Source organism: Elephas maximus, chromosome 9 (assembly GCF_024166365.1).
Source record: "Elephas maximus indicus isolate mEleMax1 chromosome 9, mEleMax1 primary haplotype, whole genome shotgun sequence".
NCBI lineage: Eukaryota > Metazoa > Chordata > Mammalia > Proboscidea > Elephantidae > Elephas > Elephas maximus.
Window position 1 is genome coordinate 73286670 of NC_064827.1, and position 20007 is coordinate 73306676.

The 20007-nt window shown below is 39.8% G+C and overlaps 1 protein-coding gene across 1 annotated transcript; it reads left to right on the forward strand.

Moving 5' to 3' along the window:
• Positions 1–14995: 14995 nt before the first annotated feature.
• Positions 14996–15850, forward strand: LOC126082874 (olfactory receptor 1J4-like). The gene has a single exon (XM_049895958.1). The coding sequence runs from the start codon at positions 14996–14998 to the stop codon at positions 15848–15850; it is 855 nt and encodes a 284-aa protein (XP_049751915.1).
• Positions 15851–20007: the final 4157 nt, after the last annotated feature.

Consider the following 20007-nt stretch of genomic DNA (forward strand, 5'->3'; position numbering starts at 1 on the left):
TCTCTCTCCCCAAGTTTGATTCCTGGCTACTGCTGCTGCCCCTCACTGCCCCTGGTGGAAGGTCACACAGCCATCACAGGTGGATGTAGTGTGCACGTCCCTGAGGCTGGTTTTATCCAGCTGCTTCTCTAAGACAACTTTAAGGAAGTTTGCAGGCTATTTTCTGATACCCTGCCCCATTGTTTTGGAAAATGGCTTTGTTTCTGGGCCCTGGCCCATTTCCTGTACTTTGCAGATTTGGGGGCCCTCTGTTCCCTGTCTTATATGTACCATAATTTGTTTATCCATTGATCTGTTGATGGGCATCTAGGTAGTTTCCATCTTTTTGCTATTGTGAACAATGCTGCAATGAATATGAGCATGCATATATCTATTTGTGTGAGAGCTCTTATTTATCTGGTATATATTCCTAGATATGTTGCTGGATCCTATGGAACTGCCATTTCTAGCTTTTCAAGGAAGTGCCAAATTGTTTTTCAAAATGTTTGTACCATTTTACGTTCCCACTAGCAGTGCATGAGTGTTTCGATCTCTCCATAGCCTCTCAAACATTTATTATTTTGTGTTTTTTGGATTAATGTTAGCCTTGTTGGGGTGAGATGGTATCTCATTGTAGTTTTGATTTGCATTTCTCTAATGGCTAATGATCCTAAACATTTCCTCGTGGGTCTGTTAGCTGCCTGAATGTCTTCTTTGGTTAAGTGTATGTTCATATCCTTTGCCAATTTTTTAATTGGGTTGTCTTTCTGTTGTTGAGGTATTGCACTATCTTGTAGATTTTAGAGATTAGATCCTGACTGGATATGCTGTAGTCAAAATTTTTTTCCCAGTCTGTACATTCTCTTTTTACTCTTTTGGTGAAGTCTTTGGATCAGCGTATTTGATTTTTAGGACCTCCCAGTTATCTAGTTTCTCTTCTGGTGCTTGTGCATTGTTAGTTATGGTTTGCATACTATTTATGCCATGTATTAAGGCTTCTAGCATTGTCCCTATTTTTTCTTCAATGATCTTTATTTTATTAGATTTTATATTTAGGGACTTTGTTTTGTTCATTGCAACATTCCCTGCACTTATAACAGCTCCCAGCACATGATAGGTGTTCAGTAAATATTTGTTGCATGAATTAATCTCACGGAAGAAGAGTGACAACAGTAATAAAAATAATAATAGCTACCATTTTTTTTAATTAATTATTTTTTTTTTTACCATTTATTGAAAGCCTACATTGATTGCCTCTGTACTAGATGCATTTCATAGTTTATCTCATTTAATCTTGCTATTGTTCTGGCAATGCAGATATTCCTTGGAGGAAAAATTCAGAGATGCTGGTTTGATTATTCCCATCTATTACTGCAGAGAATCTAGAGGATAGAGAAGAAAGCTAGAATACTAGATTTCTTCTAAAATACTACTTATGATCTACTACTCCCAATCTCCCTTTAAATTCTTTATCATCTCCCAATTCTGAATTTAACTTCCATCTGACCCCTTTCCTTCCTTACTCTCTTTCTCTGTCGGGAGGGATCAGTCCCTGGAGAAGGACATCATGTTTGGCAGAGTATAGAGTCCGTGGAAAAGTGGAAGACCCTCAACAAGGTGGATTGACACAGTGGCTGCAACAATGAGCTCAAGCCTAACGATGATTGTAAGGATGGCTCAGGACAGGGCAGTGTTTTGTTCTGTTGTGCATAGAGTCACTATGAGTTGGAATCGACTCTATGGCACCTAAGAACAACACCTCTCTCAGAAATCTCATAATTGTTTCCTTTCTCTTTCCCTCCGGTCAATCTTTTATACAGAGGGCACTCTTCCAAGGAGGAGTTGGGCATGTTCAGCCCGTATCAGATTCATTGTTGCAGTATCATGTATACAGGAGTAGACTGAGGTGAGTTAAACTTACATTTTTTGGGGAGGTGAAGCATCCATAGAAAATTCTTCTTTTAAAAATCCCTCACACTATCTCATTTCAGTGACAGGCATATGAAACACTCATGGCCCTTTATTTCCTTATTTCTTCTGAAAAGGAATATAGAGTCCCAAGTTTTTGCCCTGTGTTTCAGTTTTTTCTCATCACTATCATCATCATCCTGGAGCTAACATTTACTGGCCACTTGTTATATGTCAGGCACTCTACTAAGTGCTTTACATAGATTGTCTCTTTAATCCTGAAACAACACTTGAAAGCAAAGGTTCCTATTTTTACCATGGTAGAGAGGGAAAAAAATTTTTTTTTTTTTTTTATAGAGGAGAAAATTGAGGATTAGTTTTGAGTAATTGGCACAAGGACTCATGACTAGTGAATTTTTGAGACAAAATTCAAACCCATACAGATACTTAGATCAATGGAACAGAACTGAGGATTCATCTACCTATAAGCAGCTGATATTTGACAAAGGCCCAAAGTCCAGTAAATGGAGAAAAGAGAGTCTGTTTAACAAATGGTGCCTGCATAACTGGATATCCATCTGCAAAAAATGAAACAAGACCCATACCTTGCACCATGCACAAAAACTAACTCAAAATGGATCAAAGACCTAAATAAAAATCTAAAACAATAAAGATCATGGGAGAAAAAATAGAGACAATGCTAGGAGCCCTAATACATGGCATAAACAGTACACGAAACATTACGAACAATGCACAAACACCAGAAGAAAAACTAGATAACTGGGAGCTCCTAAAAATCAAACACTTATGTTCATCCAAGATTTCACCAAAAGAATAAAAAAAGAACCTACAGACTGAGAGGAAACCCGGGTGGTGTAGTGGCTAAGTGCTATGGCTGCTAACCAAGAGGTCGGCAGTTCAAATTCATGAGGCACTCCTTGGAAACTCTATGGGGAAGTTTTACCCTGTCCTATAGGGTCACTATGAGTTGGAATCGACTTGATGGCAGTGGGTTTGGGCTACAGACTGGGAAAAAAAAATTGGCTACAACATACCCAATTAGCATCTAATCTCTAAAATCTACAAGATACTGCAAAACCTCAACAACAAAAAGACAGATAACCCAATTAAAAAATGGACAAAGGATATGAACAGGCACTTCACCAAAGAACTCATTCAGGCGGCTAACAGATACATGAGGAAATGCTTAGGATCATTAGCCATTACAGAAATGCAAATCAAAACTATAATGAGATCCTATCTCACCCAAACAAGGATAGCATTAATCTAAAAAACACAAAATAATAGATGTTGGCGAGGTTGTGGAGAGACTGGAACACTTATACACTGCTGGTGGGAATGTAAAATGGTACAACCACTTTGGAAATTGATTTAGTGCTTCTTTAAAAATCTAGAAATAGAAGCACCATACAATCCAGCAATCCCACTCCTTGCAATATATCCTAGAGAAATAAGAGCCCTCACACGAATAGATATATGCACACCCATGTTCATTGCAGCACTGATCACGATAGCAAAAAGATGGGAACAACCTGGGTGCCCATCAATGGATGAATGGATAAACAAAGTACTCACACAATGGAATAGTATGCAACAATGAAGAACAACGATTAATCCGGGAGACATCTCATAACATGCATGAATCTGGAAGGCATTATGCTGAGTGAAATTAGTCAGTCACAAAAGGACAAATATTATATGAGACTACTATTATAAGAACTCAAGAAAAGGTTTAAACACAGAAGAAAACATCCTTTGATGGTTACAAATGTAAGGAGGGAGGGAGACAGGTATTCACTAACTAGATAAAAGACAAGAATTATTTTAGGTGAAGGGAAGGACAACACACAATACAGAGGAAGTCAGCACGACTGGACTAAACTAAAGCTAAGAAGTTTCCTGAATACAACCAAACAACACTTTGAGGGACAGAGTAGCCAGGTTGGTGATCTGGGGGCCATGGTTTCAGGGAACATCTGGATCAATTGGCATAACAAAATTTATTAAGAAAATAGTCTGCATCTCACCTTGGTCAATGGCATCTGGCATCTTAAAAGCTAGCAAGTAGCCATCTAAGATGCATCAATTGGTCCCAACCCACCTGGAGCAAAGGAGAATAAGGAACACTAAGGACATAAGGAAAATATGAGCCTGAGAGACAGTAAGGGCCACATAAACCAGAGACTCCATCAGCTTAAGACAAGAGGAACTAGATGGTGCCTGGCTACCACCAATGACTGCCCTGAGAGGGAACACAACAGAGATTTCCTGATGGAGCGGGAGAAACGTGAGGTGCAGAACTCAATTCTAGTAAAAAGACCAGACTTGATGGTGTGACTGAGACTGGAGGGACCCCAGAAGACATGAGCCTTGGACTCTCTTTTAGCCCAAAACTAAAACCATTCCTGACACCTACTCTTCAGGCAAAAACTAGACTGGACTATAAGACTTAAAATGATATTGGCAAAGAATGTGCTTCTTAGCTCAAGTAACTACATGAGACTAAATGGGCAGCTCCTGCCTGGAGGTGAGATGAGAAGGCAGAAGAGGATAGGAACTGGTTGAATGGACACAGGAAATACAGGGTAGAGAGGGGAAGTATGCTGTCACTTTGTAGGGAGAGCAACTAGAGTCACATAACAATGTGTGTAAAAGTTTTTGTATGAGAAACTGACTTGAATTGTAAATCTTCACTTAAAGCACAATAAAAAACAAAACAAAAACAGATATTCCATCAGCCTGAGACCAGAAGAACTAGATGGTGCCCAGCTACCACCAATGACTGCCCTGTTAGGGAACAAAACAGAGAGTCCCTGATGGAGCATGAGAAAAAAGTGGTGCAGAACTCAAATTCTAGTAAAAAGACCAGACTTAATGGTCTGACTGAAACTGGAGGAACCCCAGAAGACATGGCCCCCGGACTCTGTTAACCCACAACTAGAATCATTCCCAAAGCCAGCTCTTCAGACAAAGATTAGACGGGACTACAAAGCTTAAAATGATGCTTATGAAAAGTGTGCTTCTTAGTTCAAGTAGATACATGAGACTAAATGTGCAGATCCTGTCCAGAGGTGAGATGTGAGGTGCGAAGGCAGAAAGGGATATGAGCTGGTTGAATGGATACAGGGAATTCACGTGGAAAGGAATGTGAGGTCACTTTATAGGGGTAGCAACTAGGGTATAAATTTTTGTGTGACAAACTAACTTAAGCTGTAAACTTTCACCTAAAGCATAGTAAAAAAAAAAAAAAATTCAAACCCATAGTATTGGACTCCAGAGACTGTACCACCAATTCATATACATAGAAGTTGATTTTCTATCATAACCCCCCAGTCCCCAGTGCATTTATATTTAATCCTCCAGTATTCTTAGTTAGGTATCCTTAGACTCACTTGCCCTTCCCATCCTGTATACTTATCTTCCATAGAAGAACAATGAAGTTTTTGAGCTCAATAAAATTTGTCTTAGGCTGCGTTCTCTAGAGAAGCAAAACCAGTGAAGCATATAGATAGATAGAGAGAAGGAGAGAGAGAGCTTTATCTCAAGGAAGAAGTTCACACCATTGTAGAGGCTGGGAAGTCCCAAGTCCATGGGTCAGATGCCAGGCTGAAGGCTTCTCCTGACTCACGTAGCTGCATGGGATGATGAAACAAGATTGTGCAGGTAAGATGGCAGGCTGCTGGCTCATAGACTGTGGAGGCAAACAAATCCCAAGATCAGCAGACAATACAGCAGGCTACTGGCCAAGTCCCAAGAACTGGACGTCAGATGATAATGAGAAGCATGCAGGATCCAGAGCGAGCAAAAGCTAGTGAGCTTTGCCAGAACGTCCATATATATTGAATGCAGGCCATAGCCGTAAGGAAACTCCCCTTTCAACTGATTGGCTGATCATATCAGATCACATCAAGGAAGTGATTACATTATACCATTTAATGGAGAATAACTACATCATTACATAACTGCCAAATTACATCATTACATAATTGTCAAACTACATCATTGCATACTGCCAAACTACATCATTCCATAACTGCCAAACCACTGAGAATCATGGCCCACCCAAGTTTATACACAACCATAAACATCGCAGAACCTAAAAGATCATCTGGTCCAGTCATCCCTAAACTAAACACTGGTCTGTGAACCAGGTTATCATAATCAAATGGGGTGCTTGTTAAAAATATAGAATCCATATCCATTTCAAATTTATCAACTAAAAATTCTCCAGGGCATAGTCTGAGTACCTGTATTTAAAAACTAAAACTTCCTCAGGTATTTTGGACCTCAATCTGGATTAAGAAAATTTCATTTACTTGAACCATTCTTTTTGATTTCACAGATAAGTAAGCTAAGGTTCAGAAAGTGAAGTGATTGAAAAAATTTACACCGTTCCTTGTAGGAAGATATGTTAGGAGAACCAGGGTGTCCAGGCTCTCAGAGTAGTTCCCTTTCTGTTAAGTCAGCTATCTTTCCATTTTTCTTTGTTATCAATATCTTATAGATCTAAATGTGTTCCCATTCTGGATCTTATTCAGAGCCCATATACAGAAAAACTTACTCCAACTTGATAGAAGATTTACTGAACATGGTTCAATACTTAAAACTTTAGCAAGACAAATATCTGAGAACTAATATATAAGTATCTGCCCATGAACTCTACGCTAACTCAGGAGCACATCTCAGAGCTACATAACTTCTTCTGAGAGGTCAAAGGCCACAGGCTAAGTTATTTTTATCCCTATTCCAACTCTCAGTAGGGAATATTATACCTTTCAAAGATTAGACTCCTATGACTGGGTACATTTTCATAAGCATGCCCTGAAGGTTAAGAAACTCTCTTAAGACCTGACTAATTACGTTTTGGTACAGATCCAGGCTGACAGACAACTCCATGCCTTCCTCAAGTCCAGACACTGCCTTTGTCAAGTAAGTCGATTCATATCCATTAAAGCTTTCAAAGGGACTGCAAGTTATTTTAGGGCAGAGCTGGGTCTCTCTCATTATCTCTGTTGACGTATACTGCATCAAATAAGCTATTCGTATACAGATTCCTCAGTCTGTGGCATGGACCAGTTACTATCAGAAAATTTCCCAAATCCTCAAAACAAAGTTCTCCACTGCAATCCCAGATTTTCACCTTCTGTCCCTTTTCCTCTGCTAAAGGGCCTTGCACTAGTATCTCTTGCTCTATCTATTGGTTCTTCTTTTCCACAAGAGAGTTTCTCATCCTTCATCCTATCTATGAGAAAAATTTTTAGGTTTCAGAAACACCAGTAAGTTGCTTCCAGAAAACTGGAGCAACCTCTTATTCCACCATCCCAGGATGTTGAGGTCCCTTTATTTGCCTCTATTATCTCTTGATCTCTTGTGTCTGCCAGCAGGTGAGAGTTGACTTGGACACGATGGGGAGAGTATTCCAAAGGCAGGCCCCACCAGTCTGCAACTGTTTTTCTCAAGTCTATTTTACTTGCTGCTACGAGTTGGAATCGACTCAATGACAATGGGTTTGTTTATCCTACTTGCTGAGAAGAAGGGAAATCAGATGTCCTTACTTTTACGTGGAAAGAGATCAGATTCTTCTTGACAATCTTTCTGACAAGGTTAACTGGGATCAGAGTTCAGAGCCAAGCATAATAAATACAGCCGGAAGCAAAAGTCGGATTACTAAACTGAGGTTTAAAACACAGACAGAGAGATCAGGATTCCAGGTAAGGAACCCAAGAGAGCAGCAAAGTATGCGAAGCCAAGGCCAGATCTGAAAGGGAGGCTGGAGTAATCATAGTTATGTTCATCAGCTGGAATAGAGAAAGTCAGATAAAAGAGTGTTTGTACTGAGTACTTAAGATGACTTGCATGTGGTACTCTGACCCCACCCAACCTACATCTTCGGGTGAATAGTCGTAGTCTCAAACCTGCACTGAGGCACTCAGGAACAGGTTGCAGCTTGCTTATCAGACTAATACTAGGAGGACGCTGAACAGGGCTCCACTTTGAACATTTAAAAAATACAAGGATCATGGGACAGAGTTCCCTAGAGTCCTGTTAGAGCCCACACTCATAATGGCCTAGTTTATATGTCACTGCTTTATGATGGATCATGCTTTCTAAATATGTATCAAAAGAAAAGAAAGCAAGATCTTTGTTGATTCATCTCTGCATCCTCAATCCTTAGAATAGTCTTGGCCCATAGAGATTCACTTAATTCATGTTGAAGATCTCAACCCATGGTCATCGAGTTGATTCTGACTCACGGTCACCCTACAGGACAGAGTCGAACTGCCCTCTAGGGTTTCTAAGGCCGTAAATCTTTTTGGAAGCAGACTGATAGATTTTCTCCTGCGGAGTGGCTTGTGGATTCAAACAGCCAAACTTTCAGTTCTGCCAACTGCTTAGCCACTCTGTCATCGGAGATCCTCTATAGGGAAGTTAGGAATATTGTTGTTTTTCTTTTTTAAACAAATGCTGATAATAGAAAATCACCATTATACTAAAACCAAAAACAAAACAAAACTCATTGCTGTCAAGTCATTTCCGACCTATAGTGACCCTATAGCATAAAGTAGAACTGCCTCATAGGGGTTTCCAAGGAGTGGCTGGTGGATTTGAACAGCTGACATTTTGGTTAGCAGCCAAGCTCTTAACCACTATGGCACCAGGGTTCCACTATTATATTAAGGAAGATTAATTAGCTCATATTCCTCCAGAAGCTAACCCCAAGACAGTAATTGAGTATAAATAGTTTATTTAGGGATTGAAGAAAACAGCAGTAGGAGAGTGGAAAAGTAAGGAAGGAAAAGAAGGCTATCAATGAAAGGTGTATGTCAACAAAATAACCATCTGGGTAACTGTAGCTAATCCCACTGCGAAAACTAGAATCCAACACATCTCAAAATTTTTCCACTATAGGAATGAGTGAGCTGGTGCATATAAGTATCAACTCCTGTCTGTATTTACTTAACTGAATCCTGGGGGTGGGATGGTGAAAGTGTCAATTCTCTAGCACTTCTGTCCTATTGCATGTGTGGGAAAACTGGGCTCCAGAAGTCATAGCCCTCAGACAAAGAAATGAAAATACTAGTAGTTGAAGTTCAGACCAGAGTACACCAATGTGGTAAGATCAAGAATTATGAGTGGGAGTTACAACAATTTGTCTCTATTCACCTGGTGGAACAGAGGAAGAAGGAGAGTCAGGAATAAGAAAAGGAAATAGAATGTGTAGCTAATGGCCTCCATGAACATCTGCCTTCTTTGCCATGAGGCCAGAAGAACTGGATGGCACCCCGATACCGTTACTGAACATTCTGATCAAAGATTCTATAGAAACGCCCTGATCAAAAGGGGGAAAATGTAGAACAGAATTTAAAATTCTCATGGACTTCATACTTTCTGGATTCATAGAGGCTGGATGAATCCCTGAAACTATTGCCCTAAAATAGTCTTTAAGCCTCTCACAAAAAATATTTTGAGTCTTCTTAAATCCTGACAATAGTTTAGCTTAACTAGTAAAGACTGCCTTGAGCATTGTGCTCTTTTAAGAACTATCTGATGGCAACAGGTTTAGTTTTGGTTTATATAGATTCAAAGTGACAATAGCTACTCTAAAGGTTAGATAGGAAGCTTAGGGGCAGTGGAATTTATGTTAATGGAGAAGAAACAACTAAAAAAAGGAGGATGAGGATAGTTGCACAACTCAAAGAATGTAATCAGTGTCACTGAATTATATATGTAGAAACTTGAATCGGTGTATGTTTTTGCTGTGTATATTCTCAACAACAACTAATAAAATACAGTAAATTATTTTTTAAAAAAAGAGTTATGAGTGGGAAAGTGATAGAGCCTGTTACATTTACTTCTTGTACCATGCAGATCCACTCATGTCCTGTTACTGATTCTTCAAGACGGTAGCTAGTCGAATTTCTTAAAAAATTTTTTTTACAATAAGAGCATTCAGGGCTTTTTTTAGGTAACAAAGCCTAAGTTTTTCAAGAAAGCAACAAAACCACCAAAAAAGGGTGATTATCCCTGCTTCTTCTCACTTTATATTTCATAATGATCACCAGAGAGAAGAATCACAGGTACTATCAATAGGTTACCTGGTGGGTAGGGCCCAATAAAATTCCTTTGAGTGGGATGTGGTTTTACCTAAATTTCTAGACACCAGCCAATCATCTAGATTTCTACTTGGACCTTGTTGAAGCCAATATATACATATATACTATATATACATACATACACACATATACATATGTGTGTATGTATGTATATGTATATATACACAAATGTATATTTATATATAAATTTGTTATTAGGTGCTGTTGAGTTGGTTCTGACTCATAGCGACCCTAAGTACAAGAGAATAAAACACTGCCTGGTCCTGCACCATCCTCACAATGGTTGTTAGACTTGAGCTCATTGTTGAAGTCACTGTGCCAGTCTATCTCTTTGAGGGTCTTCCTCTTTTTCTCTGACCCTCTACTTTACCAAGCATGATGTCCTTCTCCAGGAGCTGGTCCCACCCAATAACATGTCCAAAGTATGTGAGATGAAGTCACACCATTTTTGCCTCTAAGGAGCATTCTTGTTGTATTTCTTCGAAGACAGATTTGTTCATTCTTTTGGCAATCCATGGTATATTCAATATTCTTTGCCAACACAATATATATATATATACACATACACACACGCATACACACACACACACATATATATATAGTAACCTCCCTGGGATTTATCTCTTCCAGAGTGTGATGAAGCCTGGGAAAGTAGAGCCTAGGCCAGGAGGGAGACTGAGTATGCCGTGAGAGCCTTTCTTTGTGGACTCATCCTCTAAGGTTCCAGCACAAACTTATCTCCCACTGGAAACCTTTCCTAGAGGAATAAAGAGGGAAATTGGGCAATTAATCCAAGTTTAATAGGTGTCTTTAACTGGAAATTACAAATTCTGGTCCCCTTGCCCTATGGTTCTCTCCCTGGCTAGTTATACTATTCCATTCATAGATCTGAGCTGGTAAACAGAAGTGAGAGTCTGAGCTTGTAGCATTTCTTCTTGATACCCCTCAAATGTCTAGGACCTTGGAAGCCAGTCTTCATGTCCTCTAAAAAGGACCTCAGGACACATTTACCCACCAAACACTGCATCATAAATGCCAGCAAGGTCAGTACTGGGATGGGATGAGTACGTTTTCTCAGCAATACATGAGTTTATATATGTATATAGAAGAGAAAGAATCAGGAAGCAGGTTTTGGCACAGGAGAGAAGAGAGAAAATTTAAAGACAAAGAGAGAGAGAGAAAGAATAGAAAGATGGAGTGACAGAAAAACGCAGATACGGAGGCAAAGAGAGTGAGGACTGAGAGGGAAGGAAGGAGAAAGTAAAAGAAGCACAATGTGAAGGAATAGACAGGAAGAGAAAAAGAGGAAGAAATAGAGATAAGTGGACCAAGAGATAAAGACAGAGATACAAGGAAGCAGAGTCAGTCAACAGGAATCTACTCTTGCCATGGATTCTAACTTAGAAAACCAGATTTGAACAATGCAGAATTCAAGCATCCCAAAGCCTTCAGGTGCTTAAGCCAGGGGTTTCAGGAAGGCCTCCCACAATCCCACTGACTACAGAAATGCCCCAAATGCCAACATTAGGCATTTTTTCTCTTGATAATCAGCATTATTCCCCTCTGTTCAATAGGACAACACTCTACCACAGTTGCTGAATGAATGTACGTGCGTTCTAAGGGCAAATGTCTCTCCAAATGTCACCTATTTAGCTCCTAATATCTGAGTGTGTAGGAATTGCTCAGACTTACTCCTACCCCTTAAGCCATATGAAGCCATATGAGGACACTGGAAATTGAGAAGAAAGGTGGAGTGAAGATGAATCAATGAAGGGAAAAAGATGTAGGAAGCTGGGACCAGTGTAAAAAAAGGCACTTCTTTACATTTTGCTGAATATACTCCCGATCCCCTTCTCATGAAAGCAGGACTTTATTACTCATAAAGGCCACTGCCAGTTTCCCTCTGGACTTTGGCTTGGAGTTCTGGTTGGCTGCGGATGGGCCGGCACTTGACTACCCTGTAAGTCACCCAGCTCTTCCCCACATGGCCTTCAGCTCCTGGGTGTCAGAATATAAGCTACTTCTGTGAGAACAATCTTCTCTCCTGAATTGCCTGTTTAGTTTACTTCCATAGTAAAGAGGACCCATCTGTCTGACCCCTGCCTGAATGATTACTCTCTTGGTAGAATGATGGATTTTTTTTCCTCAGCGTTTATATGTTTCCTATTTTGTTGCTTATGGTTTGCCATCCTGATGTTTGCCAGCGATTTCTAATCCCAATTCCACACCTTGTCCAAGATATCAAAACCCAGAGTCCAGCAAAGGAACTGATATGATTCATTTTCTCCTGAGTGTAAAAGAATGTAAGTTCCTCTGCTCCTTCTCTGGATAGATTTGTATTTTGTCTTTAACTGTGGCAGGAGCAGAATCAGCATTTATTGGTACTAGTCTTTAGTCTATGCATAAGAAAAGGTACTAGGGCCTCTGCTTATGTCACCTCATTTCTTCTTTACAATAAATGTATTGGATATAATTATTCATCATTTAAACATCCTTGTCTTTCACAAGTTTATAAAGGTTAAGAAACCTGCTATGGGACAAAAATTCCATAATCAACCTATGATTGTGAGCTAAGTCTATCTTATGCCAAAACTTTTGTCTTTTTCCCTGTAGTCTCATACTGCCTCTGAAGAAAGTTGGGAATGCCTCACTCCTTGGGTATCACTAGGAAGGGAGAAGCTTGAGTACAGCTCTTTTAAAATACTGTACTTTTTGACGAGTTTCACTAGTTATGTTAGGCTGAGGATACATTTGAGGAATTGGTAGGAGGTGTTACACAGTTAGAATAAAAACCAGAGACTTTAAAACCTGCCATTGCTGAATTTTGGATCCTGACTAGAAGCTTTTTTGATGAGTAAAAATCCTCTCTAACACTCTGACTTATGTTACCCAGAGAGGTAGATCTTCAGATTTTGTAGAAAGGGTGGTCTATAGCCTGTTTTGTGATTAGTAACAAACGCTTCCAATGAAATAGTGATTTAATTTTCATACTTGTTACATAGGGATTAGCTCTTAAATTACTCTTTGTTTTGTTGTATGCAAAGTGGATGTTGGCGAAGTGTATTTGGTACATACTGGAACCCAGGTGGAAACCCTGGTGGCATAGAGGTTAGGTGCTACAGCTGCTAATCAAAACTCAACAGTAATGGGTATGGTATGGGTATGGTACCCAGGTAGCTATAGTGTTTGGATATACCTGAAATCTTTCCAAACCTGATGTATTAGTTTCCTATTGCTGTTGTGAGAAATGACCACAAACTCAGTGGCTAAAAACATTATATCAAATGGAAATGTGCCTTTCCAGAGAAGGCAGTGAGGGTGAGAAGTTTGAGAACGGGGGAAAAGGAGTTGGAAACCTATGAAAGGCACAGATTTTATAGGACCTTTAAGGCGTATTAGGTTTACTACACTATATCTTGAGGTTAATGGGAACAACTTGAGAGTTTTTAAAAGGAGAAGACACATTGAAATTTGTTGTTATTAGGTGCCATAGAATCAGTTTTGAATCCAAGCAACCCTACATGCAACTCAATGAAACACTGCCGGTCCTCACAATTTTTGCCAAGTTTGAACCCATTGTTGAAGCCACTGTGTCAATCCATCTCATTGAAGATCTTGCACTTTTTCTCTGACCCTCTACTTTATCCAGCATGATGTCTTCTCCAGGGACGTGTCCCTCCTGATAACGTGTCCGAAAGTACATGAGACAAAATCTCATCATCCTCACTTCTAAGGAGCATTCTGGCTGTACTTCTTCCAAAACAGATTCAATGTTCTTCACCAACACTGTAATTCAAAGATATCAATTCTTTTTCAGTCTTCCTTATTCACTCTCTAGCTTTCACAGGCATATGAGGTTACTGAAAATACTATGGCTTGAGTCACTTTAGGCCTCAGAGTGACATCTTTGCTTTTTAACACCTTAAAGACATCTTTTGTGGCCAATTTGCCCAATGCAATACATTGATTTTGTTCTTGACAGCTGCTTCTATGGGCTTTTATTGTGGATTCAAGTAAATGAAATCCTTGATAACTTCAACATTTTTGCCATTTATCGCGATGATGCTGCTTATTGGTCCAGTTGTGAGAATTTTGTTTTCTTTATGTTGAGGTGCAATCCATACTGAAGGGTGTAGTGTTTGATCTTCCTCAATGTTTCAAGTCCTCTTCACTTTCAGCAAGCAAGGTTGTGTCATCTGCAAATTGAAGTTTGTTATTGTCTTCCTCCAATCCTGATGCTGCATTTTTCTTCATAAAATCCAGTTTCTTGTGTTATTTGCTTAGCATAGAGATTGAATAAGCATGGTGAAAAGATACACCCCTGATGCACACCTTTCCTGATTTTAAACCATGTAGTAACCTCTTGTTCTGTTCGAATGATAACCTCTTGGTCTTTGTTGAAATTAAGTCTTTAAAAAAGATCTCTTTGGCTGTGGTAGGAAGAATGGATTGATACAATTCAGAGTTTCTTAGGGTCCCTCTCCTGATTTAAAACAGATAAATTTTATGCATATTGGCTAGTGTTTTTGGAGAAACACAGTACTACAATTTGCATCCTTTTATTTGAAAATTTTGCCTCACCTATGAGATTTAACAATAGGGGATGAAGTCAAGTCATTCAACTCTTGCTCTGCCGTGGTTGATGATTAGAAATACTCACTAAAGGGCCATCTTGGGGCAATATTGTGGATGAGACACCATTTTCCATGGTCTGGTCCTCAGTGATGCAGATGCAAGGGTTCTATTTTGTCAGTCAGTGAGCCCAGAAATGTTGGCTTTTATTAACATTTGCCTTATCAACAGTTTTACTAATTCCCTTATGTGCCAGCATATAAGGAATATATGAGAAAGAGACTAAGTTTTCCACATTCTGAAATACGACATGTATCTTTTTAATATAACTGCTAAAATGATTATTTCGGAGTCCTTAATATTCTCAACCATTCTTCAACCCCAGTAGAGAGAAGAGCATCATGAGGTGGGAGAATCAGAGCAGCACATCTGAATTCCTTCTTCTGGGGTTCCCCATCCAGCTGGAGCAGCAGGGCATGTTCTTCACCCTGTTCCTGGTGATGTACCTCACCACCGTGCTGGGGAACCTGCTCATCATCCTGCTTATCAGGGTGGACCCTCGCCTTCACACCCCCATGTACTTCTTCCTCAGCCACTTGGCCTTCACTGACATCTCTTTCTCATCTGTAACTGTCCCTAAGATGTTAATAAACATGCAGACTCGGAATCAATCCATCCCCTATTCAGGGTGCATAGCACAGATGTATTTTTTTATACTTTTTACAGATCTGGACAATTTCCTCCTCACCTCAATGGCATATGATCGGTACGTTGCCATCTGTCACCCCCTCCACTATACCACCATCATGAGGGACTGGCTGTGTACCCTACTTGTAGCTGTGTCCTGGATTCTGTCCTGTGCCAGTGCCCTGTCTCACACCATCCCCCTGGCCCATTTGTCCTTCTGTGCTGACAAAACCATCCCCCACTTCTTCTGTGACCTTGCTGCCCTGCTCAAGCTGTCCTGCTCAGACACCTTCCTCAATGAGATGATCATTTTCACAGCTGGAGTGGCAGTCATTGCCCTCCCACTAATGTGCATCCTTGCCTCTTATGGCCGCATAGGGGCCACCATCCTGAAGGCTCCATCTACCAAAGGGGTCTGCAAAGCCTTTTCCACCTGTGGCTCCCACCTTTCTGTTGTGTATCTGTATTATGGAACAATTATTGGACTGTATTTTTTCCCCTCATCCAGCAACTCCAATGACAATGACATAATTGCTTCTGTAATGTATACAGTGGTCACCCCTTGCTAAACCCTTTTATTTATAGCCTAAGAAACAGGGACATGAAGGGGGCCTTGCAGAGACTCTTCAACTGGATGAAAGTATCTTCTTAGTGACATTTGCTTTCTTCTTTATAACAGACACATGTATTCACACATCCCCAGATGATGGACCTCTAATCTCACTCAGCATGGAATAAGTGTTCAGTAAATAGTTGATGAACTGAATTCTGTTACAGTCATTCTCTCCATTCCTTACAAATCTTTAGTGTAAGCTGTGAATTCTGAGTTGACTTGATTGATTATTGCTCTTGCCTGTAAATTTTTTAGCTCTTGTGAAACTCTGGAAGATGTTGGTTAACAGGGCTCCCATGGCATAGGAAGACTGCAGAATTAAGACTTTTTAATGTATCTGTTTTCCTTTTCTCACATCTTGTTCAGTGCTCTTCTCACATTTTTTACTGGTGTTGATGGCCAGTCGGGAGAAGAAACTTCATAGTATCCTTCCTAGCTCCAGGAAACCACCCATTGTTATGAGTTCAGTTGCTTCACTCAAGGATTCGAAGCCTCTTCCTGACTTTTGGAACAATGACCACTAAGGCTATAGATGCCCATCATCAGATGAGTGGATAAACAAACTATGGTACATACACTCAATGGACTGCAAAGCAATGATAAATAAAAATGATGAATCTGCAAAGCATCTCATGACATGGATGAATCTGGAGGGCATCATGCTGAGTGAAATAAGTCAATCACAAAAGGACAAATACTCTGTGAGACCAGTACTATAAAAATACTTGGAAGGATTATACACAAAAAGAAACAATCTTTGATGGTTATGAGGGAGGGAAGAGGTGAGGATGGAAAAACACTATATAGACAATAGATAAGTGGTAACTTTGGTGAAGAGGAAGACAAAACACAATACTGTGGAAGCCAGCACAACATGTACAAGGCAAAGTTATAAAAACTCCATAGACTCACCCAAACACCCTGAGGGACTGAATCACTTGGCTGAGGACATTGGGAACCATGGTCTGGGGGAATATCTAGCTCAATTGACATAACAAAGTTTATAGAGCATATGTTCCACATTCTACTTTGGTTAGTATCATCTGGGATCTTAAAAGCCTGCGAGCCATCTAAGATACTCCACTGGTCTCACCCCTTCAGGAGTAAGGCAGAATGAAGAAAATTAAAGACACAAGAGAAAGATTAGTCCTAAGGACTAATGGACCACAACTACCATAGCCTTCACCAGACTGAATTTAGTACAAAAAGGATCTTGGACAGAGCTAGAGAGATGTAGAACAAAATTCTAATTCACAAAAGAAGACCAGATTTACTGGCCTGACAGAGACTGGAGAAACCCTGAGAGCATGGCCCCAGATACCCTTTCAGCTCAGCAAAGAAGTCAGTCCTGATGTTCACCCTTCAGCCAAAGATTAGAAAGACCCATAAAACAAAACAACAGTAAAGGGACACATCCACCCAGAAGCAAGGACTAGAACTCAGAAGAGGAAAGGAAAGCTGGTAATGGGGAGCCCAAGTTTGAGAAGGGAGAGTGTTGATGTGTAGAAGGGTTGATAACCAATGTCATAAAACAATCTGTGTGCTAACAGTTTAATAAGAAGCTAGTTTGTTCTGTAAACCTTCAACTAAAGTACAATTTTTTAATTAATTAAAGTACAATAAGAAAAGGAACAAATTGCTGACTGCTTGCTTTTTCGAACCAGGTTCCAAGCAAGAGGAATATGAATACCCTGAATAGGTCAGAGGCACCAGGAAACTTTCCTTTATGTACTTCTAATCCCAATTAACAGCACCTTCCACTCACATTACATCACTAAGGTGCGAAGATTTATAAATGCTTGTGTTTCAGTGTGAATTATTTTAATGTCATCATCACAAAACCCTACTTGAAATGGATGACCTGAAGAGAATGGAAGTTTGAGCTTAGGGATTGTCAATGGGTGGAATAGGCTGTATCAAGAGAGGGGTCAGTCTGGAATTATGAACATAATGCTAACTTATTGGCTAGGTGGGATCTTAGAATGTTAGGGATTTTAACAATTATAGGCAATGCTTCCTCTTGACCTAACTTCTAACTCCCACAGAATAACATTGGGGGAACCAAAATGGACATGAAGCCATATCTCCTGATTTGCTTGGGGCCTATGGAAAAGAACACAAATACATCCCCCAATAGTTCATACACATACTGAACTATTAATGGATTTAGATTCCCTGTAGGTCAGAATGCGAAAGAAACCAGAAGAGAATCATGGGAAAGCACCTGGAGTAAGGAAGGTGGTGCTGATTGTGCCATCTGAACAGCAAGTTTAGGATATCAGAGGGCACAGGGATTGCAGAAATAGTGTAAGGCTGTATCAAGTAATCTCACATTTCAACCTCTTTTTATCCAAAAGCTGTGTCATTAGAGGCCTTAGAACTCTGCAGGGGTCTCTCCTGAAAGAGCTTATCATGAGAAGTGGAGGATATGTTCTTGCCAGTTCAAAGGCAGAAGAAAGCTAGAGGTCAGTGGCTCAAAGGATACTGTCAATGGCTCATAGTCAACAGAGCAAGAGACATCAATAGAATGGAATAAGAGTTAGATGGAGGTGATTGGAACAGAAGGACTCTAGGGCTGCAAGCTGCAGCTCAGCTTATGAGAATGACTTCCTCATCCCATTTAAGGACTGCTAGCGGGAATATTAGTGGGAATGTCTCAAAAGGATATCTGGGGAGGATAAGAAACTTCACATTCCAGGTTACCAAACAAGTGGAATACTAAAGCACTAAAACGGGACAGTTTGCTCTAAATTATTCACATTTCCACTCACCAACCGCTGAAGCCTGGGGAGTTTGATTCTTTGAAAGATGCTCAATAGTTAATCTCATGATCATCTCTTTACTTAAAGAAGTACAGGAATCATGACACATTGTAAAATAGGTTGGATCTCAGAAGTAAATTGAATGTGGAGATGTAGACTGCCAGTGGACCGTTGGTCACATCAGAGGGAAGTAAGGAATCAAAATATTATGGCCCTTGTTTTTAAAAAACAATATTTCAATGGTTCTTGGAAGAGAAAAAACCCCATGTGCCAATAAGCATCATTTTTCCATCTCTGCAACTAATTTAAGCTGCTGATGTCCCTTTTTGATCTACTGTTTCTTGAAGGCAAATAAAGAAACAGACTTGCAGAGTTTGTCCCTATTGTTAGTTGCTGCTGAGTGGTTGGGTTTAGATTCTAGGTTCCCCGTACCAGTCCCATAAAGGATGATTCACACTGAACATTTCTGACCAGCATGGTGCAGAGGCAGCATGGGAAGCTCCAACAACTTCCTGATGAATCTGGGAATTGGGACAACCAGCTTGGAAAGCTAAATATTGAATTTCAGTCTTCTTATGGGGAACTCATTCCTTACCCATTCTGCATCTCCTGGGATATAACCTTATCTCCATCCTTTATTTCTTTTATCTCCATTTAGGGCTATAAATGAGACAGATGCCCCCAAATGCCTGATGATTGATAAATTAATAACCTAGAATGAGACCGTCATGAAAACAGGGACTTTGTCTTGTTCATTGACACAAATAACAGCTCCCAGCACATAGTAGATGCTCAGTAAATATTTGCTGAATGAATGAATCTCACAGAAAATACTTTTTGAGAAAGGGATGAAGGGTGACAACAGTAATAACAATAATAACTATCATTTATTGAAAGCCCACTTTTATTAACCACTCTACTGGATGCATTTCTTAGTTTATCTCATTTAATGCTCGGATGAAGGGTGACAACAGTAATAACAATAATAACTATCATTTATTGAAAGCCCACTTTTATTAACCACTCTACTGGATGCATTTCTTAGTTTATCTCATTTAATGCTCGGATGAAGGGTGACAACAGTAATAACAATAATAACTATCATTTATTGAAAGCCCACTTTTATTAACCACTCTACTGGATGCATTTCTTAGTTTATCTCATTTAATGCTCCAAACCTCCTTATTACATAGAGATTATTATCTCCATTTTACAGACGAGAAAACTAAGGCTAAGAGAGGTTATGTAACTGGACTATAATTTTATGGCTACTATGTGGCCAGCTCTCAACTGAAGCCAATTTTCTGACTCTAAGCCTTTGTCTTTTCATTAAGCATGGCTGCCGCTATAT